General features: G+C 55.8%; 2 protein-coding genes across 6 annotated transcripts in view; one reads left to right on the top strand and one right to left on the bottom strand.

Moving 5' to 3' along the window:
• Nucleotides 1-69: 69 nt before the first annotated feature.
• On the top strand, nt 70-5332 carry GALK1 (galactokinase 1). Of its 2 annotated transcripts, none has more exons than XM_056325107.1 (8): nt 70-268; nt 1140-1287; nt 1607-1726; nt 2246-2381; nt 2794-2975; nt 3222-3372; nt 3821-3983; nt 5137-5332. In XM_056325107.1, exons 1-8 carry the CDS (start codon nt 101-103, stop codon nt 5206-5208), a joined length of 1140 nt encoding a protein of 379 aa, XP_056181082.1. In that variant the 5' UTR covers nt 70-100; the 3' UTR covers nt 5209-5332. The 2 variants fall into 2 exon arrangements, with proteins under 2 accessions (XP_056181082.1, XP_056181075.1); XM_056325100.1 differs by having other exon boundaries at nt 1098-1287.
• Nucleotides 5333-5612: 280 nt separating this feature from the next.
• The window catches only part of ITGB4 (integrin subunit beta 4), a 31214-nt gene continuing 15551 nt past the window's right edge, over nt 5613-21275 (bottom strand). For 2 of the 4 annotated variants that reach the window (XM_056326512.1, XM_056326510.1), the window contains 20 exons: nt 21013-21071; nt 20354-20377; nt 20039-20187; nt 19774-19953; nt 19038-19186; nt 18492-18696; nt 17377-17537; nt 16830-17010; nt 16476-16613; nt 15765-15947; nt 15438-15569; nt 14212-14412; nt 13123-13296; nt 12440-12613; nt 11339-11488; nt 10435-10623; nt 10035-10190; nt 9272-9436; nt 8709-8825; nt 5613-8109 (listed from right to left, as the gene is read on the bottom strand). In XM_056326512.1, the coding sequence (XP_056182487.1) occupies nt 7967-8109; nt 8709-8825; nt 9272-9436; nt 10035-10190; nt 10435-10623; nt 11339-11488; nt 12440-12613; nt 13123-13296; nt 14212-14412; nt 15438-15569; nt 15765-15947; nt 16476-16613; nt 16830-17010; nt 17377-17537; nt 18492-18696; nt 19038-19186; nt 19774-19953; nt 20039-20187; nt 20354-20377; nt 21013-21071 (3030 nt within the window). In that variant the 3' untranslated portion in view covers nt 5613-7966. The remainder of the gene's footprint in view (nt 8110-8708; nt 8826-9271; nt 9437-10034; nt 10191-10434; nt 10624-11338; nt 11489-12439; nt 12614-13122; nt 13297-14211; nt 14413-15437; nt 15570-15764; nt 15948-16475; nt 16614-16829; nt 17011-17376; nt 17538-18491; nt 18697-19037; nt 19187-19773; nt 19954-20038; nt 20188-20353; nt 20378-21012; nt 21072-21275) is intronic. The other 2 variants (XM_056326513.1, XM_056326514.1) reach the window with 2 other exon arrangements.

Here is a 21275-nt window from a genome sequence, read left to right as displayed (position 1 = left end):
GGTGCGGGACCCAGGGGGCGGTGCGGGGCCCAGGGGGCGGAGCCCGTGGGCGGTGCGGGACCAGGGGGCGGTGCGGGGTGGCGGCGCGGGGCTGGCGGCCATGGCGCAGGCGGTGGCGGAGCCCGGGTGGGCCCCGTTGGTGGCGGCCGCCCGGCGGGAGCACGGGGCGGCGCTCGGGGCGCGGGCGGTGCTGGCGGCCTGGGCCCCCGGCCGGGTCAACCTCATCGGCGAGCACACCGACTACAACGGCGGCTTCGTGCTGCCCATGGTAAGGCCGCGCTCCGCCGCCCCGGCCCCGCCAGCCCTCCTGTCACCCTTCCGGGTCCCTCCGGCAGCCTCCCGGGGGTCCCCGGCTGCCGTTTCCCCCCTCCCCCGCCCCACTATGACCCCCCAGGGATCCCCCGCCCAGGACCCTGCGGGATCCCCGAACCGGAGCTCGGAGCGGGACCCGCAGCATCGCGGGCAGCATCCCGCACTCCGGCTCCTAACGCACCGCAGAGGGGATGCGGTTCCCCCTCCCCGACCGCCTTTCTGAGGGGCTGAAACCTCTTTTCTGCAACCCCGTCAAACAAATTCCCTCTCCTGGAGGGCGATGGTTTGGTGGCAGAGATGGTTGGAAGCAGCTGGGGCTTCCTGCCCTCCTCCGGCTTGGCAGGGAAGCCCCTGCTCAGTCCTAAATCAAACCTACAGCTAATTATTTTGGGGGCAAGGAAAGTGGGAGCAGGCCAGCCGAATTCCCTTGAAGTTATGAAAACTTCCTGAAGCCTCTCATGTCCTTTTTGAGGGTTTCCACTCCCCCAGAGCCCAGCAGCAGCACCCCGGTGCTAAGCTGAGGGGGTCGGTCACAGCGTTTCAGTGCTAAGACTGACCCTGTGTGACATTAAATAGCCAGAAATAAATTAAATACCCTGAAATAAATTAAATAGCCTGTGATGAGCTGGAGTGTGTGCTGGGGGCTGGCAGTTCTGCGCAGAGTTAATGGTAACAGTGTTGGGTGCTGCCAGCTGTGGGTCACAGCTGTCCCCCCACCACCAGTGTGGATGCTCCAAGGGATGCCGCAGGGTCTGAGCGCACCTTCCCCCCCCCCCACCCCCCAGGCCCTGCCGCTGGGGACGGTGCTGGTGGGATCCCCCACGCAGGACGGGACCATCTCCATCCTCACCACCTCGGCGGAGGCAGATGAGCCCCACAGGGTGCAGTTCCCGACCCCACGCTCAGGCAGCCCTCTGAGCCCGGGGCAGCCTCGCTGGGCCAACTACATCAAGGGTGTCATCCAGCACTACCGGGGTAAGGCTCAGGCTGCTGGGTGGGTTAGAGCCCCCTTCACGCGGGGCTAGTGCTCTGTTCCTGGCTTTTGGCGTGCTCCAAGGGCTTTTCCAGTGCCGGTGCAATCCTGCAGCTGCTGCTGGGCCCAGGCTCCAGCAGAGATGCTTTCCACTCCAGAGACCTCCGTGTTAGGGGGTGGGGCATTCGTGGGTCACACTCTGTGTTTTAAAGTGGGATATCAGACAGGGACTCCTCACTGAGTTCCCCACGAGCTGTGGGCTAGGGCAACCCCCAGCTTCACAGGGGCTCACAGCCCCCCTCCTCCCATCTCTTCCCGCAGGTGGTCCTGTGCCAGGCTTCAGCGCCGTGGTAGCCAGTAACATCCCCCTGGGCGGGGGCCTCTCCAGCTCGGCCGCTCTGGAGGTGGCTACTTACACCTTCCTCCAGCAGCTCTGTCCTGGTAAGGCAGCAGCCGGTCCTGGCCCCAGCACCTCCATTCCCAGGTGGGAGCCAGGATGAGGGGGGTGCCCTTAGGAAGATCCCACAGCCCTTGGGGAAATGCCAATGTGGGATGGGTCACAACCCCCTGCCCTCCCTGTAGCCAGAGCTGGCACCACTGTGGCTGTGGGGCTTCTCTGGCTCACGCAGCCTGACCTGTCCATGCTCTAAAGCACATGGACAAGCCCAGCTTGCGGAGATGGGAGGATGTTCCCTTGGGAGCATCTCCCCACCCTCATGTCCCCAAAAATTGAGAGATCTGAGACATCAGTGTCAAATTGTTGCATCCAGCTGGCTCCAGGGACCCATGCTGGCACTGATGCCATGCACTGGTGCAGAAGCAAGCACCTGCAGCTGATGCCTTAGCAAAACCCCATTCTGTGGGAAAGCCACCCTTTACCTTTTCATTTGTTCCCCCTGCTCCAGAGCAAGGGGCAAAGGTCCCAGAGCTGCTAACCTGCATCCTTCTGCTCTGGCACAGATGATGGTGATTTGGTAGCCAAGGCACTGGCATGCCAGAAAGCGGAACACACGTTTGCTGGCATGCCCTGCGGGATCATGGACCAGTTCATATCTGTGATGGGCAAGGAAGGCCACGCGCTGCTCATTGACTGCAGGTCAGGGCCGGGGGCTGAGGTCACTGTGCTGTGCCCACCTCGGCCGGGTGGGGACGAGCTGGTTCTGTGGCTACAAAATAAATGCAGGAGTGCAGAGAGGGGTTAACCCCTGAACACAGCCCAGGATCTCATCACAGGGCTGGGGCTCCCTGCATTTTAATTCCCTTGTCTTGTTTCTTCCTCCTGCATCCTTTCTGCTGCTTGCCTGGGCTGTCCTTCCTGCGAAGTCATTAGGGTCTATTATGGGACTAATAATTGGGAGCGAGTTAAATGCTCTAGCAAAATCCTAAACCACTTGGACTTTGCCTCTGCTGAGGCAGGAGCTGCCTGCCACGTGGCCTCACCTGGATGGCCAAGGGCTGGAGCGGGCAGAGGGGACGGGCACGTGGCCTGTGCTGAGCTCTCCCTGCAGGTCCCTGGAGACCACCCTTGTGCCACTGACCGATGCCAGCCTGGCCGTCCTCATCACCAACTCCAACGTGCGGCACACGCTGACGGGCAGTGAGTACCCCACGCGCCGGCGGCAGTGCGAGGAGGCAGCAGCGGCGCTCGGCAAAGCCAGCCTTCGAGATGCTACCATGGCCGAGCTGGAAGGTGGGGACAGTCCCTTTCTGGGTTCTGGCTGTGCCTCAGGGAAGTGGGAGCTCGGTGCCCCATGGCACGGGCTGAGACTGTGGGGCAGCACCCATGACAGGTGGGGGGTGCACATACCGGGGCGGGAGCATGCTGCAAGCAGAGAAGCTCTGGCACAGGATGGTTGCAGGATGAGGCCGCGCTCAGCCCCAGCAGCATCCTGCAGACCTGAGCGGCTTTGCTGCAGTGGCATGCATGTTTCTGCAGCGGCCAGGAGCCGGCTGGGCGAGGAGGTGTACCGGCGGGCCAGGCATGTCATTGGCGAGATAGCACGGACGGTCCAGGCAGCACAAGCGCTGCAGGACAGGGACTACAGGATGTTTGGGAGACTGATGGTGGAGAGTCACAACTCGCTCAGGTGAGAATTTACCAATTTACCTACGTGGGGCAGGGCAAGCTGTGTTGGGGGGGCATCAGCATCAAGTCCTCGTGGGGTTCCCTTGCCTGTGGATGCAGCACTGAGGGCAGCCAGGACCGTGTCCTGCCCAGCATCTCTCGTGGTTCAGCCTCCCAGGGAGTTTTAAGAAAAGCCCTGCAGGCTTCTGTGCCGGGGGGATGAGGCAGCCGGTCACGTATGTTATAGATGTGCTGCTTACAGCAGTGCCCAGCGGGTCCCCAGTGCTCATGGCCTTGCTCACATCTACGTGCACTTACAGACAAAGATCTGGACTAGGATCTGCAGCATCCTGCCTCGCTGCAGTTTGCTACGGCCATGGATGCACCAAGATGCATGTTTCAGCTGTTTGGGGTGCAGGGGCTGTTGCTGGGGTGTGGGACGGGGCTGACCACCGGTCTCCTCTCTCCAGGGACGACTACGAAGTGAGCTGCCCGGAGCTGGACGAGCTGGTAGTGGCAGCCCTGGAGGTCGATGGGGTTTATGGCAGCAGGATGACCGGGGGAGGCTTTGGAGGCTGCACGGTGACGCTGCTGGAGGCTGGGGCTGCAGAGAGAGCCCAACACCACATCCAGGTACGTGGCAGAAAACCGCCAGGAGATTGACTTAAAGATCCCAAGGAAAGACGCAGGGGCATGGCCCGGGGACGCCGCTGAAGGTGCATTCCTGAGGCGCTTGGGGTTGGGGTAGCCCATCCAGTGCTGCGCAGGGGTGACCCCAAGTTTGCTGATGCTGCTCAGGGTGTTCAGTGTTGGTTCACTGTTGGTTCAGTGTTCAGGGTGCTCAGGGTGTCTTGCAGGCTGTTCAGTGCTGTGCTAGTCGCAGAGTGCTGCCCAGGGACCTTGCTGCATGGAGAAAGTCAGTGAAAAGGTGCCGGCTGAGCTTCAGGAAGGCTAAATCCGTCTAGGGGAAAGTAATCCAAGCTGAGCTTAGGCAATGCTGAGCTTAACGCTGGTAGTTATGGCCCAGGAAGGATCTCAGTGCCGTCATCGATGTTCTCTAAAGCAGGAGCTCAGCGTGCACTGGTGGCTGAAAACGCCAGCAAAATGGGGGTGTCAGGAAAGGGGGGCTGTGAACTAGGCAGAGCCTCATTTTGCTGCTATAGGAGATCGTGCTGCGCCCTGTGAATAGTAGGGGGGATAAAGAAGGGGCAGAGGAAGCTGTCTGAAATGAGGAGAGACCGAAGGGTCTGTGCCTCTGCCATCTGATGGGAAGCTGGGAGAGAGGGAACATGACCAGGAGTTACAGAACAGTGAGGGGGTTACATAGGGTGAGGGTGGAACTGGCCCTCAAATCCTCTGAAATAAGGACCAGCAACCACTCAATGAGAGGAGAAAAAGAGAGTCGAGGAAGCACTGCACAGAACTGGCGGTGAGTTTTCTGCTGTTGCCAGAGGCCATGGAGGTTGGCAGCATCAGCAGGGTCAAAAAGGGCTTGGAAAAATCATGGACAACAGTCCATACGGGGCTGCTGAAGGGTCAGCTTGGGGATGTGTTGATAGATTCCCTGCCTCATGCTGTGGATGGACCAAGGAACCCCAGGCAGTGGCCAGCGCAGCATGCTGTCCCCAAAAAGCATCTCACACGGCCACTGTTGGAGCGGTGGCTGGACCAGACACACAGCTGGGATGACTGGCAGGGCCTTTGTCCCCCCAGCTCTGGCATCCCCAGGCCTGTGGTGTGGTACAGCCCCAGAGCACCAGCACTCACTCTTTCTCTTGTCTCCTAGGAGAGATTCAGCGGTACAGCCACCTTCTACCTCACCAAACCCTCCGGAGGGGCAAAGGTGCTGCCCCTGTAGAGGTGCAACCACCTTGCCTAGGCTGGGATCGCCTCCCCCTGAGAGGCAGCCACTTGCCTCGATTTGCAAGGGAATCGTTTGCCTGTTTGCATGATTTGCCTAATAAATGCAAAACATTTGCACAGCTGTTCTGCGCCTGCCTGAGCCAAGCTCTGACACCAGAGTCACTGGAGACCTTTCCTCACAGGAGACTGGTTTAACTCCAGTTTGTCATGGGGTCCAGTAGTGCCTCTGAAGCTGCAGTGGCGGGAGAGGATGGTGGTGGAGGAGGCACGTACTGACATTTGGTAGAAGCCCCTGCTTGGGTACCTGCATCTAGCACGTGTCCTTCACCTGCTGCTGCAGATAGAAGGTAGTGGGGTGTGTGTGATATTTTTTTTAATTACAGTATTTTTTGAAAGAAAAGGGAAGAGACAGACTGTAGAGAACACATTTATTGAGTGCAATAGGAAGCCATCTGATCAAAGGGCGGGCTGTTGGATCCACCTCGGAAAGGCTGAACCACCACCAGCCCTCATGACCAGATGAAAATTAAAAAGTGACGCTGTTCTAGTACGAGGCGTTGGTTAGGTGCAGAGCTGCCTTGCGCATGGGGATGGTGTGATGCGCTGGAGAGCAGCAGCTGAGGGGCTGTGCTCTTCTCTTGGGTAACAGGATACTCTTTGGCTAAAATGCTCAGAAATGGGGCTCCCTTTTTAAGCATTTTCGGCATTTTACCCTGGATCACAAAGCAGAAGGGAAGTGTCACAGAGTCCTTGTGCAGGAGGACGCACATCAGCCAAAGAAGATGCCCCAGCCACAAAGGTGAGATGGGAGCTGGGAGGCAGACAGGCTAATGCCACTGATAGTTGCTCTGGGAAAATAAGTGCTTCTTCAAGGCACAGTAAAACCACAGGGTTGGTGAAGTGCCTGTTGACCCAAGTCCAAAACTGACCCAGCTTCAGCTGCAGTCCTGGAGACTGCTGGGGACTTTACTTACCCACGTGCATCTTTGGCTCAACCATGTACAACCCCTCCCACCCAAATGAACATCCTGGAGAGGAGAGGGAGCTCTCGGTGGTGTCAGTGCTGGAAAGTCATCTTCTGAGTTAAAAAGAAAAAGAAGAAAAGCAATGAAAAAAAAGAACGAAAGCACCGAGGTCCAGTGTCAGCTCAAATCAGGCAGGGATGCTGCCAGGGAGACCAGGCAGCTGCTGTTTTGGTTGGAAGCTCTAATTCAGAGCAGCGGCAGCTGCTGCTTGCGGCAGGGTCCTTGCTCTCGGCAGGCTCCTCGCCTGCTCCTGTGCGGCTGAAGCACGCCAGGGAAGCATGCTGTTCAATGAGACACAGAGCCCGATTGTTCCCGTTGGCACAGGGCAGTGAGACGCCAGGCATCGTGCCCAGAGCCAGGAAAGCCCAGCAAGGTCTCAGCTCAGCCCTGCGCCCCGCACCGTGCAGGGGCAGCTGAAGCCAAGGGCTGAGGGCAGCACAGCCTTGCCCGGGATGGTGAGGGCACCCGCTGTTCCCAGGCTTGCTCTTCCCCTGCATTTAATGAGGGGTCGCAGGTCTCTTCATGGACGTTGCTGTTGGGCAAAAGGGCTTTTGAAAGATAACCAACATCTCCTGCTCCAAAATCTCACACTGTCCTCACCAGCCACGTAAGGAACGCCAGGTGCTGTTCCCAACTGCAGGCATGGGAGCTGCCTGGGCCATCCCCATCCCTCGCCTCCAGGCAGCTCCCAGCCCTTCTGCAGACACGTGCTGTGGCTGGAGCACACCTAGCTCACAGATGCTCTGCAGCCTTTTGCTGGAGTCTCTGCTGCTGGAGGATATAAAGCCCAAGGCAGAGCCCACCAGGTCATCAACAGGCTTTCCACAGGGTTTAGTGGCCTTTGGATCAAGCCCTGAACTAATTTCTTCCAGTTATTCATGTTTCTCAGCAGCTCCAGTCCCAGTGTAGCCTCCACATTCAGCATAGATCTCATCTACCTCCATTTTTTTTATAAAACAATAAAATACATTTATATATATTTATATATATACTATGAAAACTGTACAATGTTGTATGAAAAAAAAATGCAGCAGAGGCCATCATCAGTAACGCTATACAAACGAAAGGCTATACTTTGCTATCGTGGTACCCAATGTTAGCAGCGAAGGACAGACACAAATAGGTGCAGTAAGAAAGCATAGGTTACCCCAAACCCCTACCTTGCAGCTCTCATGAAAAACCCAAACAGAACAAAATAACCATCTCCAGTGGACAGGCAAGTTGCCAGAGAGCCTGGAGCAAAGACGGAAAGAGTGACCTTCTATAAATCAGGGTGTTGCCAGCTGGGATCCTCTCAAAACTGAGGACCTGAGAATAAATCTTTCTGTTCCATTTATCTGGGGAGGCTGGAGCCATCGAGACACCCGAATTTTGGCAGGTGTATTGGGATGGATGGGCATTGAAGAATGGTATTGGGGTGAGCGGTGGTTGTTCGTGGAAGGCATCCCTGTGGACTGTGCAGAACTGAGTCTCTGCAGAGCAGGACAGGGTGGAGAAACCCTGAAGGATGATGAAGCCCACACATCTGATGACCCAACCATGCCAGAGCTTTGAGCTCACTGGACACCAAAGGAGAGGTCCAGAGCTTGTAGTGCCGTGGAGGGTCCTTGCCTACAGGAGGGGCTGCCCAGGCACTGCAGCAGGGTCTGGATGAAGCACCCTTGTATTGTTCTACAAAGTCCTGCCATCTGAACACAAATGTCCCTCTGGCGGGCAGCCTGCCCTGGCTCAGGCCTCGTAGAACTGCCTCTCCATCTGTTTGGTGAGGGTCCCACTGGACATCACGGTCCGGCTCACAAACTCTTTGGTGATCTGTTTGGTGAGGGTGCTGCTGGCGCTCTCTACTCGCTGGGTCGTCATGAGCATGCCATCTGCAACGAGATGCTCAGTGGTCAGGATCACAGAGTCACAGGGAGTAAGGTCTGCTCTACCTGATGATTCCTGGCAGAGCTTTTGCCTTAAATACCACTTTCACTGATGGAAAACCTCTCCAGGTCAAGTGATTCAGTACTTTGCTATGTCAGTCAGTCGGATGGATCTCCTAACAGCTCCCAGACTCTTCCCTGTTGCAGCATGAACCCGTGAGTCCATGAACTGAAGTGGAACAACATGAGACAACCACACTGATTTAATTTAAGATGGTCGTCACACTTCTCTGTTTTTTCCTGCTCTAAAGAGAGCTAACCTTGGAAGAAGAGCTATGATTTGGCCCCAAGTGATAGTCCTGGGGAACTCTGAAGACTCAGCATTCCCTCTGTGACTGGGCAGCACAAGGGGCAACAACTGCAGCTGCCTCTGGGGCAGAGCAGGGACATGGTGTAGGAAAGGGTCTGGTCCTCTTCATCAATCTCACCTGACGGAGCCTCCCTCCCTGCATTTGATGCTTGAGGTAAAAGCATCCTCAGACCTTTGGACAAGCAGAGTTATCCTTTGCTTTTTAAGGGTTTCAAAGCACACAGCGAGTCCCTACCTGTGAAGTGGGGATCCAGAGAGGAATGGCTGATGCTGGTTTTGGTGGTGTATTCGGTGGGGAAGTTGTACACTTCTTCTCTCATGTACTGCTGTCCTCCAAACTGAGAGAAAGTGCCTGGGGAGAAGGGAAAGGGACAAGTCAGCCAGGAAACAATGAGGAGCTTCCAAGCCCTCAGCCTTGCACAGTGAGCATCAATAGCCAGATCAGGAGGTTCCTCTTTTGGACATCAGAGCCAGGTTTAAGAGAAACTGGGAGGACTGGGAAGGTCTTACACCTGTGCAGCGTAAGAAGCTGCCTCCAGGTATGTGTACAACCAGGCATAAGAAAAAAGTTTCATAATAAATTAAACATTGGCAGGTTTTCATGATCCTTCCTCATTCAGTACATCAGGATTGGGACAGTGCTCACTAGGCACAGCATTGTCTTCATGGAAGACGATGTCTCCATGTCTTTCATGGAAAATGGGTCCCCACCAGAGCTGGAAAGGGACTCCAGGAGCTGTGTTCCCTGCTCTGAGAGGTTTCTTATCTTTGCACCTCCACAAAAACATGATACTGTACCTCCATCCTGAGATTCAATGGTGATGATGCCTTCTCTCTCTGGCCCAAAGCCTTGGGTGGTCTTGGCTTGCACTTTGAACTTGTATGGGACATTCTCACTCAGGTGGGGCACAGTCAGGGTAGTTTCTGGATTGTCTCCTTCGACATAGATATTCCTGGGCTCCCCTAATCCACACAGACATACCAGCGGTGAAGACAGACAGGAGCAGCGGTCCCTCCAAACACACTCCCCCCAACTCTGGCTGCTGTCTTGGCTTTCTCTAAGCTTTATGCCACTCACAGACTGTATGATTGCACCTAGTTCTACTAAGGGTTAAAATAACGCTATTATAGTACAGTGGTGACCCTCAACAAACAACCTCCACTGGGGCTGGGCTGTAATAAGCTACAGGTCCTTCCTCTTCCCATCACGTTTGTTACACCAGACCACGCAATGACACAAAGCGTCAGGGTCCAGCAGCTCCCAGGCCTGGAATCAGCCTCATGTCCCCACTTTGTCTGCACTGATGTAAGCAGACAACTTTGTTGCTGGTCCCAGCAAAAATGCAGCAAGTCGCTGCCTTTGCTGGAGGCATCGAATCATAAAATGGTTTGGGTTGGAAGCGACCTTAAAGATCACCTAGTTTCAATTACCCTGCCCTGGGCAGGGACACCTTCCACTAGCCCAGGGTGCTCAAAGCCCCATCCAGCCTTGCATACTTCCAGGGCTGGGGCATTTTGTGCTCTACACAGGGAACCAAGCTTCTATAGCCTGACACCGTACCTCCTCCATGCAGCATCTCACAGGTGACCATGTAGCCCAAGATGGACCCATTGGGCTTGCGGGGTCTCTCCCAGCTGAGCTGCAGGGAGTCAGGGCTGAGGGCAGTGAAAACGAGCGGTCCAGGAGCACTGGGTGTGCTCAGCGTGAAGGGTGAACCTGCAGGGGCACGAGAGAGGTCAGCACCAGGAGGTGGCAAGGAAGAGCCTGGGAGGGATCTGCACACAGCGTTAGGAAAGGTCTCAGCTCTCTAGGCAGCTAGTGGAAGGTGAGTGCCTGGGGAAGAAGGTCCTATTTCTAAAACAAAGGAAGGAAAGGAGAGCTCAGGAAGTGGTAAAGGGAGAAGCAGCAGCAGCAGCAGTGACATCAATGCCACCCTTTTCTCATCATCCATCCACCTCACCTGGTACGGGGCTGAGCGGGCTCTGCGGGTCCACCTGGGACTCTATGGTGATGACTCCTTCCCTCTCGGGACCCCAGCCTTCCTCACTCTGCGCCTTCACCTTGAAGATGTAAGAGTGGTTGGGCAGCAGGTCCTCTACCACCACCGAGTTCTGGCTGGGGTTGGGGATGGTGAGTCGGTGCACCTCTCCTGGGACGCACAGGGAAGGGGGACATCAGCACCACGTTGCAGGCACAAAGACAGAGCTATGGCTTTCACCTAAACCCTATCTCCAATGAACTGCCTGGAAAAGACATTCAGGGCCCCTCCCCAGCCTTCATCACACCATGCCACCACCAACTGGTAGTGCAACATGAGATGTGGTTCCAAAAAAGGCTTGGGGCAAACAGCTTCTTGAAAACTCAAGGATTTTCAGCCAGAGAGAATTACATTTTCACTAACACTGCCCCAAGTTTCATGTAAAAATCATTCCTCCAAGTCCAATGTGATGAAAAAACCTTCAGCTAATCTTAGGGGGCTGGTAGAGAATGATTCCAAGAGTTTTTGGAAGAGGGGTGACTCCACAAGCAACCCCAGGAACTGTCCCCTCAGCAGAAATGGGGAATGAGAGCGGTGGGGTAGCCGAGACATTTCCTCAAGGCTACACAAAAAGCTGAGTTGGGATGAGTGCTTGAATCCCAGAATGGCTGAGGTTGGAAGGGACAGAGGTTCCTTCCTCCAGCTTCCTCCAACAGGAGTTGGAGGTCATCTGGTCCAACTCCTCCTGCTCAAGCAGGGTCACCCAGAGCCAGTTGCCCCAGAGAAGATGCAGACCACCAGACTCTCCCCCACCAGAAGTTCCCACCCACCAACCACCTGGTGAGCACCGTGACCAGGACAAGCACTGGTGAGCCTGTTCACTGACCTCCGTTGAGGAGCTGGTACTGCACGCTGTAGCCCTGCACCTCCTTCTCGCAGTGCGGCTCCTGCCAGCTCACCTTCAGGGAGGTGGGTCCCAGGGCAGAGAACACCAGGCGTGTGGGGGTGTCAGGGACGCCCAGTGGCAGCCTGGAGTCTGAGGCAAAAAGGGAACATCAAGATAGAGATTTGGGGGCTGCAGCTAAGGGGGCTGGGAGAAAGGAGGGAGACACGCGCAAGCGTGGGATGGTCCCGATGGTCCGGGGAGAACGTGGCAAGATGCCATCTCTGCAAGCTGGCCTGTCACGAGGAGGGACTGGCTGGTTCTGCACACCTACAGTGATGTCCCATAGCCTTTTGGTGCCAGCCTTGGGTGGGACAAGTCAAAGTGGTCTTCATGCCCCTGTGGTAGAAAGACCAGAGCAGGGGCTGGGTGCTGTGTGTGGCCCTCCTCACTCACCCTGGAGCACCCTGGCCAGTCAGCCAGAAGCTCCACAGATGTCTTCAGGTGTAGATCAGTTAAGACTGGCTCTAGTCTATAGCTAAAGCAGCCCAACACCTCCAGGGATTGTTCAAGGGGACAGGGGTGGCTGGGACCACAGCTGGGTGCTCTGGCTCCTTTCCAGCTCAGCCCATGGGGACACAAGGCTCATGGCGAGCACAGCAGCCTCCCAGGTGACACTCAGGGACTGAAACCCATCATTGACATGGGCTTTGGCCAAGGAGCTTGCAGAGGGACATCTCATACAGAGCACACGTTCTCCCCAAGAGTTCTCCAAGGGCCTGTGGGGTGAGACTTGAGAACAAGAAGCTTGTTAGGAATGAAGAGTACGGCGACAATGAGCTGATCAGCTCGTTAGAGCACGGTGGCAGTGGTGGTGAGTGTTAATCAGCCCAGGTGGGTTGAAACACAGCTGAAGTCACCTGCCAATGGAAAAGGTGGTGTGATGGAAGCACAGGCTGCGTCAGGAGGAAGATCAGTGTGGCACACAGCAAGCCATGGGGAGAGGGTTTGGGGCGAGCAGTGGATGGCAACAGCTCATGGAGGGCCGGTGGCTTGGCTGTTATGGGATGGGTGACTGGGAGGAGACGCTGGACAAAGCTGTACCTATGTACTTGCAAATCCCCGCGGACCCATCAGTCATGATTATAGAGTCCCGAAAGCCAGTGCTGGGGTAGTAACCCTTCACCTTTGCCCTGCTCCTGAAACCCACATCCCGGGGCCGTGGGACTGTCCTCCTAGCATCTTCATGGATGGGAGGGAGGAGTCTCCCCGGGTAATCTACAGAAGTGGTGCAAGAGAAAGAGAAAAAAAACCACCATTGGAGACCTCCGAGCAGGTTCAGCCCCGGTGTTGGCTCCTGCAGAGATGACTTTTTAAGGTTTGGATTTGAAGAGCCTTTTAGCAACCTTCTGTCAGTGCTGGCTGATGTACATGTGTGGAGCTGAAAGGCAACCATGCTGCTAGATAGAGCAAGAAGAGACACATGCTCTTCCCAGAGTGCTTCCCAGTGTGAGGATAAGGACGTAGCTCTCTTTCCCAAGCACTCTGCACTTGAGGGATGGGAACACTTTGCAAACTGGTCTGGGAGCAGGGTGGCCTTAGCAAAGCACCTACACCTCAGCGGTGAGGACACCTCGGCAGTGAGAACATGACCTTCCAGATCTCTGGTTCATAGGCTCCGTTTTCTGTGAACACAGTCCTCACCCCAACAGGACTTGCAGGGCAGGGGTCCCAAGACAGCCATGGGGGTGGAAAGGAAGGACAGGTCCCATCACCACAGTACTCACCGTGCCCCATCAGCATTGTGGAGTAGTCTCTCGTCAGCGAGGAGCTCCCCATCACCCTGTGCTCCTGCTGCATGTGTGAGCTCAGCTGGTGGTAGCCGGTGTTTGTTGTCCTGGTCAGGGTGCTGCTGCTGCTGCCAGGGATGGAGAAGTCCACCCGGCCGTTCAGCAAGTGCTCTGTGGAAGAGGGCACACAATGAGGAACATGGCAATGTGGGCAGGTCTGCTGCTCCAGTTTCCATGGGGAGGAAGCAGAAGGCATCATGGTGCACCCTGCCTTGGCTGCATCCCGGCTTCAGCCACTCTGGAAGGTTGTTCTGGAGCACTACATCTAGAACAAGCCACAACCACCCAACACGATGATGTGGAAACAGGTAAACGGAGACTTTGCCCTACACCCAGCACCAGAGACACCCATGGTGCCCAAGGTAACTCCAGACCTCGGCCTCACTGGGGCACTGCCTTGTGGTTCTCGCCATGTTCTCTCACATCTCTCCTTAAATGCAAGCACAGGTTTATAATTCCAGATTCTAAAAGAAGGCGGAAGAAGGAAAACAGCCCTTTATGGAGGCAGTTTCTCCAGATCTCACTCTGGATCCCATCTCAGCTGGATCTGAAAAGCAAACTCTGCTCCATTGTTCTGGTCCTTGACAAACCCCCATCCCTTCCCAGCAGGCCAGGAGAGATCAGCTACCCACAAGAGAGTAATTTCTGTTTATCAGTCCAGTGGATCTGCCCCAGAAGCTCGGAGCACTTAATTAAGGTGAGGAGCTGCCCTTGGAGGTGGCACTTAGCAGGTATCATCTGAGTTTGCTCCTGCCTTGAAGGTCCAGCCTTTTGTAGAAGCAACTTGCTAGCAGGCTCCCAAGTCCGTGCCGAGATGGGGGTTACCTTGACACTCTTGTGAGCAGACACACCAGGACAAGGTTTTGAAGCAGACTACAGCACGTGAACAGTGCATCACGCCAACACGAGGATGGGCACACAAGGGAAGGAAGGGGACATGTACTGGGGCAGAGCCCAGCCGCCGGTCCCTTGGCTCAGAGCAGGACGAGACAGGACACTCAGTGCCGTAACGAAGCTGTCCTTCACCTGCTTGGGGCCGGGGTGTCCCACTCCTCCTCAGGCTGCCAGTAGCCACGTCGCTGTCCTCCTCGTGGAGGAGACCCTCGGTGTCTGAGGAGAAGCGGCTGCTGCCAGAGAGGCGGGGAATGGTTTCAGGTGGAAGCCTCCAGGTGATGCGGCGAAGATCCAAGTCTTCTCCCAGCAACTGCACATATTTCCACCTGGAGCCTTTTGGGACAATGCAAGCACTGGTGTTGGCATGATCTGCAGGGAACAGAGTGGGCTACCCACCACCTTCGTGCAGCTTGCCAGGGAGGGGAAGGGGCAGGCGCCAGTGGGGATGACACCCGTTCATAGCCCGTCTAACCAAACGTTGGCTGATGAGGTCAGGCGGTGCAACCATCGTGTGACTGGTAGATGGAGGATGGTGGGAGCGTGACACGCATGGGGTTCCTCAACCCCAGGGCTGTTTTCCAGCCCTATGTCCATTGCGACAAAAGGCGAGAGTCAAAGTCCCACCACACACCTGTCCCTGCCATGAAGAGTCTGCGACAATTGTCCTCTGCTCAGGAAAGGTTTCCTTACTTCTTGATGTGCATTCAGGATGGTTGAATTCTTGGTGTTCCCATTACCTTGCTTTCTGAAAGGACCAGGGACTCGCTCCTGGATCCCAGGCCCTGGAGAACCCTCCCAGGGAAGACCCTCCAGATCCTATTGACAAGCCTCATCTTTCACTCATGGCCCATCTTCCCCTCGTTGTCCCAGTACAAGACAAGGGAGCCAGTCTCGTTCAGAGAGCGAAGTGATGGAGAAGAGGCGCCAGTGCCTTCCCAGCACTTGGTGAGTTCCCTCCTGTTGGCTTGGCCAAGACCCTGAGCGTTCAAGGGACTCAGAGGTCTGTGCCTCGCCAGTGCTTGTTTGCTGACAGTAACTCTCGTAGTCCAGCCAAATGGCAACAAGAAGGGAAGATGAGCAGAGAAGGCCATGAAAAGCTCCTCTCCCACCCTACGCTGAGATTTGTCTGTGCCTCACGGCTAAGGTAAGGAGGCACTGGTCTTATTTACACTGTGACTAGCCAAGTGTTCCCATGGATGCAGCTACTGTGCTTTGGAAAGGCTGATCTCCACCATCTCCGTGACTTGGATCTCTCCATCTCCATGAGGGGTAAAGGAGCAGTGATGCTCATTGCTGAAAGCTGCTGTTAAGGAAAATGAACGTCACAAATGACCTTTGCAAAACTCAGAGCAACGTACCCGAATCGTCAGAGACACTGGGACGCTTGCTGCCAGCTGGAGAGCGAAGCACGTCTGCGCTGTACATCAGGTAGCTGTCGTAGTCCTCACCCCCCTCTGCATCAATGATGGGGACATCAGGGATGATGGGGACTGAAGGAGAGGTGGAAAGTGCCATTAGACAAGCAGCTCATAACCACACAGGCCTCCCATGCTCAAGCTGGCCCTCAGCATTCACTGGGTGGCCAGTGCAGCAGAGCAGACAGGACATGGAGAAGCAGCTGGGGAGCATTCCCTAGCACTGCTCCTGTCCCCCCTGCTCCCCACTCAGGCAGGGCAGTAACTCACTGGACATCGGCCGCTTGGGCTGCGTAGCAAGGTTGATGGTGGCTTCTCTCTCAGGTCCCCAGCCAGCGCCATTTCTGGCCTTCACCATGTAGCGATAGGGCTGGGACTCCCGCAGGTTTTCTATCAGCACCATGCGTTTCTTTGGGTCTTCAACCAGTACCTTCTTCATGGGGCCAATGGGTACTGCGGATACGGGTACGCCTATCACCCACGAGGTCACAAGACACAGAAGACCCCACAGCACCCCACCCTTGGCCAACAGGCTCGCTGAAGTTTGGTGTCTGGCTCTAGGACAAGGTGCAGCAGCTATCTGGGCTGCTCACAACAGACATCGTCTCGGGGAAATTCCCAAGCTGAATGCTGAAGTCAACCTACAGCAGAGGTCTCCTGTGCCAGGTGTGTCACCAAATAGCATCTTCCTGGCACCCTAGCCCTGGGTCTAGACCTGTGAACTGAGTTTTTAAGATGAGAAACAACACAAAACACTATGGAAGTGAATGGGAACTGAGAGTGCTCTAGGCTTTGCAGGATTAAATCCCGAGTGGTGATTTTTCTGTACTCCTTCCACCAAGGAGTGACTCCTCCAGATCTCAGTTTTCACAAGAAACCTACTTGTAGCCATTCCAGTTCTGCTGCTGCTTGGGGCTGTGGAAAGTGTACTCCAGCCCCTCGGTCTGGCTGGACTGCCCCAGTCAGAAAATGAGCTCTTACCGTTTTCCTCGTTGACAAGTCCGTAACTGACTTCGTAAGCCGTGATCTCCCCGTTGGTTTCTGCAGGCTCAGCCCAGCTCAGCTGTGTCACAGTGGAAGACACGACGTTGAAAGCCAAGCGGCCGGGCTCGCTGGGGACTGGAAGGGCAAGAGCAAGAGGTCCAGATTAGCACAAGGTGGGAGCCAGCACACACAGATGCCCAGAGTTCCATGGGTCATGGCTGGGTCGCAGTGGGAGCCGCTCAGTGCTTGTCCCCAAGACCATCAGAAGCTCAGAGCTGGAGCCCTGACCCCATGCTGAGTGCACAGCCACCAATTTGCTCCCACATGGTGGGAAGCAGAGTAGTTGCTCACCGTCCTCAAGCGTGCGGCAGTGGATGATGTCAGAGTAAGCCCCTTCACCCATGGCATTGTAGGCACAGACTTGCATCTCATAGTCACAGAAGGGGTAGAGGTTACTCAGCTCTGCTGATGGTGCTTTGACATCAATGAGACGGGCTTCTGACTCGGGGTCCCCTTGGGTCCAGTATTTCACCTGGCAAAGCAAAAGCAAGCCATGATTCCTTCAGATCCTTGCTGTAATGGGTGAGGAATTCCCCATCTCTTACTAGATCTGCTCTGGGAAAGCCAGGGCGTTGTGCCGTTCCTCTGAAATGCGAGGCCAGGACAATCTGGGCATTTTGTGGTCAGCGGTGGAAAGGGAGAGGAAATCACCAAGGATCTTTCCTGCAAATCCCACATCCACCCAGCGATAGTTCCCCAGGGATGGAGGGGGCCAGAAGGGGTGAGCTTGCTCCCTCCTTTGGGGATCTTCTTCCCATCCCTTCGGCACAAATGACGGTGTGTGACATGCCTGCAGGATGGGACCCACACCCTCTCCTGGGATCCACTCACCCCTTACCTTGTACCCCAGAGGTTTTCCCGGTGGAGGAAACCAGCTGAAGCGGATTTCCCTGGAGCTGACGGCATGGGCGTTGGGATTAAGTGGTGCACTCAGGCGGCCTTTGGGGGACTGGGAGACCTGACTCAGGCCAGCCATCGAGGGGACACCATCCACCACCTCTGCAGACATGAGGAAGAAATGTCACATCAGTGCTAGTCCCCCGCATGGAAGGAAAAGAAGGAAGCATGCCTCTTTCCAGCACTGCCCTGCTACCCTGAGGAGCCTCTCCAAGAATTTCTAAGGGGTAGATTCCCCATGATAGGGGAGGGAAACTGAGGCACTTGGTGATGACATCCCCCAAAGCCACACAGCAAGCCGGCATGAGAGCTGGGTTCAGATCCCCCATCACCAAGTCCTGCTCTTCCTGCTGCTTCTCACAGGCTGCCCAGGTAGGAGGACATGAAGAGACCACCTTCTTGCCTCTGAAAAGTCTTCAGCTCTGTCTGAATGTGTTGAATAATGCTTCAACATCTCGGCCTTGTGCAGCCATGAGAGAAGACAGAGATGGGCAGAGCCTTCAAGTCACCCAGCTGCTTCTACTGAAAACCCACCAGCTCCAGGTGAGAGCTCTCCAGAGCCTCTCCAGCCCCAGTGCCTGCTTCTGAAGTGATTCTGGGTGGTCCGGTGACAAGGGACTTTCCTGAACCCCCAATATTCATGACCAGTACTATGATAAATACACTTAGGTTACTGACCCGCTTGATGACAACCTTTACAATTTTGCTTGTCCAGCCACAGGACCCACCAAGCACAGCTCATGACAAGTCCTCCCTCTCCCCTATAGCTTTTTATAGCTTTTTATTCCAATCCTCAAGGAAAAGGCATGAAGAACCCGGCACTCCTTCCTTTTGCCAGGTAGAGCATCCTTCTTCTTCGCACCCACTGTCTATACCCACCAGTGCCTCTAGGGGGAGGCCCAAATCTACCGGTTGGAGCTGGAGGAACCTCCTCAGTTGCTTTTTGGGTGAGAAGCAGGGCTGGAGCTCTGTACCTCACCTCGGGGTGGGCTGGGCTGGTGCGGGGGTCCCACACTCCCTGCTGCCATTGCCCACCACCTGGCTGCCAGCCCCTACCTGGGTCGGCGATGGTCACCGTGGTCTGGGGGTACCGGCCGATCTTGGCGCCGTGCTTGGGATGGAGGAGGTCAATGGCGAACTGCTTGAGCTGGGAGTGGTGTAGGAGGGTGTCTATCTCAGTCAGCTCCAGCAAGGGGACATGCACCTCCTTTCGGGTCTCCCCAGGCTGGAAGACCAGGTCACCTTCTGTGAAGATGTAGTCCTGCCAGAGAAGGAAAAAACGCCTCATTATAGCCCACAGCACCCATGAGAAGGCTCCCAGAGAGCTTCCCCTCCTCTCCCAGTGAATCCCCACTTGCTTCCCAGTGCCCACAGCTCAGGGGGCAGCTGGTACCCACTGCCTCAGGTACAGGCAGCCTCTCAGGTCCCTGTGGCACGGGGAGCAAAGGATGGAGGGGAATGTCAAGCCTTGGGTCTCCCCTCTCCCAGCCACGTCCCCTTTGAGCCTGGTCAGCTGCTCTTCTGCAGCCCTGGGGCCGGTTCCTTCCCAGCCCTCTGTGCCCGCTCGTTCCTGCCTGCCAAGGCCAGGAGCATCACCCTTACCCTGCCATTCTTGGCGGTGAGATCCCGGGTCCTGTAGGTGACTTGGGATTTCCCATTGTCTATGATCTCCCGGAAGACAGGGATCTTGGCCAGCTTATCAAAGCGGCTGTGGGAATAAGCTGGCTGCAAGAAGGTGATGAGGCTGCTGGCTGGAAGGGGTGGGAAACAAGGAATGTGTAGAGTAAATACATGAAGAATCACATTACAGACATGCAGGTGTCCTCCCTGAACAGAGTTCATATCACCCATGGGCGTGAACTGTGTATGAAATATTACTGCATGGCCTGGAGACTTCACCGCTCCTGACTCATGCTCCCTGCTCGAAACAGCCAGACGGGAAGCAGAGGCAAACTGCTGGGGGCATTCACCTGCCCCAAGCACAGCAGAACAGCAAAGGAGGTTTTACTTTACTCCAGTAAGCTATGAAGTGGAGCAGCAGAGGGATAAGGTCAGCCCTGGATCTGCTGTGTAATTGGTAACGTCTAAACTTGTGATGGCCAAATGTTTGGGTCTCTGTCATCAGGAATAACAACGCTCCTTTGGATGCTTTAAAAGATGCTCTAGTTTAGGCCCAGGTGACTTAAGATAGAGGTCACCGAGCAAGTCTCCAGCCTGTGATCAGGGGGAGCTCAGATACGCAGATTGCACCTTCCTTAGAAACCACACGAGTCCATCTGGACATGGGACATTCAAACCCAAATGCCCTTAATCCTGTGCCACGGTCGCAGCCCTGCACCTTGTTCTTTGATGATGGTGATGTTGACAAGCCTGCGTCCAATCTCTGCAATGCCAGTGGGGACATCAATGGCCTCCACCTGCAGCTGCTTCTCATCATCGTCATCCTCCCTGATGAAGAGTGGGACACGGACATCCACCAGCTCCACAGCCTCTTGGAACTCCACCATCCCGTGAGCATCTGGGGGAAGGGGCAAGGGTAAGAAGAGGTGGGAAATGCCTCCCCGTGGCCCAGCCAGGAGGCAGCACTGGGCTCTGCTCCCTACCTTGGTCAGAGGTCACAGTGTAATAACCCGGTGAAACCTTCAGGTCATTGAAAGCCTCGTGGGAAACGTGCTTTTCCATCACTTTGATGATCTCTGGCTTGGCTGAGCGAGGGGCAGTGAGCACTGTGTCCACAATGGTGTGGTCCTGCCTGTGACCAGCGGGAAGAGAAGGCCGAGTATGAGCTGGGGCCAGGGTTGCTTATCTCACATAGCAGCTGGAGGCACTAGGGAGTGTGGGGGGGCATTCAGTCACCCCACACGTGCGTGTACAAAGGGGAAGAAGCAGCACAAGGGAAGGTTGCGAGTTCCTCTTACCTTTTCCCAGAATTGGGCTGTAACCTAGGGGGGGGGGGGGGGGCAAAAAACCAAATCAGAGTGACTAACACACTTGGGGAGACAACATTCTGCGTGAATCACAGCCCTGTGCAGGTCTGAGCTGTGGCAGCTGCCCTGCGGGTACCAACCCGTCCTGCAGAGCCTGTGGCCCCATCACATGTTCCCTCCTGCCTGGCTGCTCCCTCCAGCCCTGGGTTTCCCAATGCAAGGAGGAACATGCCCACGGGGGACATCACAACTCGTCAGAGATGCGGGGAGGGGATAACACTCCCTGCTGAGCACCAGCATCCCCACACCCCTCCGTCCCACACCAAGCATTTGCAACTTTGCACAGGGCTGATATTTTTGAAGTCAATGGGAGTTTTCCCATTGAGCACCATGAACCAGGATTTGTCCCTGTCTGCAGGAGTCTTGGATCCAAAGTCAGATGTAGCTGAGATCACCCAGACAGCTGGTTGGGTTCTGCTCTACAGCCCTGGGTGGATGAAGCACCACACCTGGTTTGTGCCAGGGATGTCTCACAGACCACACTCCCTCTCAGCATCCCAGATTTCACGCCCCAGGTCTCTGGTCCACTCCCTCCTCAGCAGGGCCCTGGGGAACCCTGCCCAAAGGGGGTCGCTCCCCCAGTGACTCACCTGAACTTGGTCTGCTGGAGCTTGTGGCAGCCAGGGATGTGCTTGAAAACGTCGTTCAGCTGCAAGGAGAAGAGGGAGTTTCCAAGATATTCCTTGCTGAACAGGGATGTGTTCAGCGAGCAGAGAGTGCTGCCAGCAAACACGAGAGCCCTCTGGCCACCCCCGGGTTCTCCCACCTCACCCTGCCACGCCAGGCAGAGACCACCACGTGGGTTCTCCCCAGGCTGCAAACTGAAGCCAACCCGGAGCTTCAGACCACATGC

The sequence above is a fragment of the Falco biarmicus genome, chromosome 1 (assembly GCF_023638135.1).
Source record: "Falco biarmicus isolate bFalBia1 chromosome 1, bFalBia1.pri, whole genome shotgun sequence".
NCBI classification, from domain to species: domain Eukaryota; kingdom Metazoa; phylum Chordata; class Aves; order Falconiformes; family Falconidae; genus Falco; species Falco biarmicus.
Note: the sequence above shows the minus strand (reverse complement) of the source record. Positions and strands in the feature narration are given on the sequence as shown.

Bases quoted from the DNA above. Each gene is read 5' to 3' on its own strand.
- GALK1 (XM_056325100.1), top strand. From the start codon at position 101: ATGGCGCAGGCGGTGGCGGAGCCCGGGTGGGCCCCGTTGGTGGCGGCC. The intron at 1,727-2,245 runs GTAAGGCAGCAG...GCTCTGGCACAG, and splicing joins CCTCCAGCAGCTCTGTCCTG to ATGATGGTGATTTGGTAGCC. The intron at 3,984-5,136 runs GTACGTGGCAGA...CTTGTCTCCTAG, and splicing joins GAGCCCAACACCACATCCAG to GAGAGATTCAGCGGTACAGC.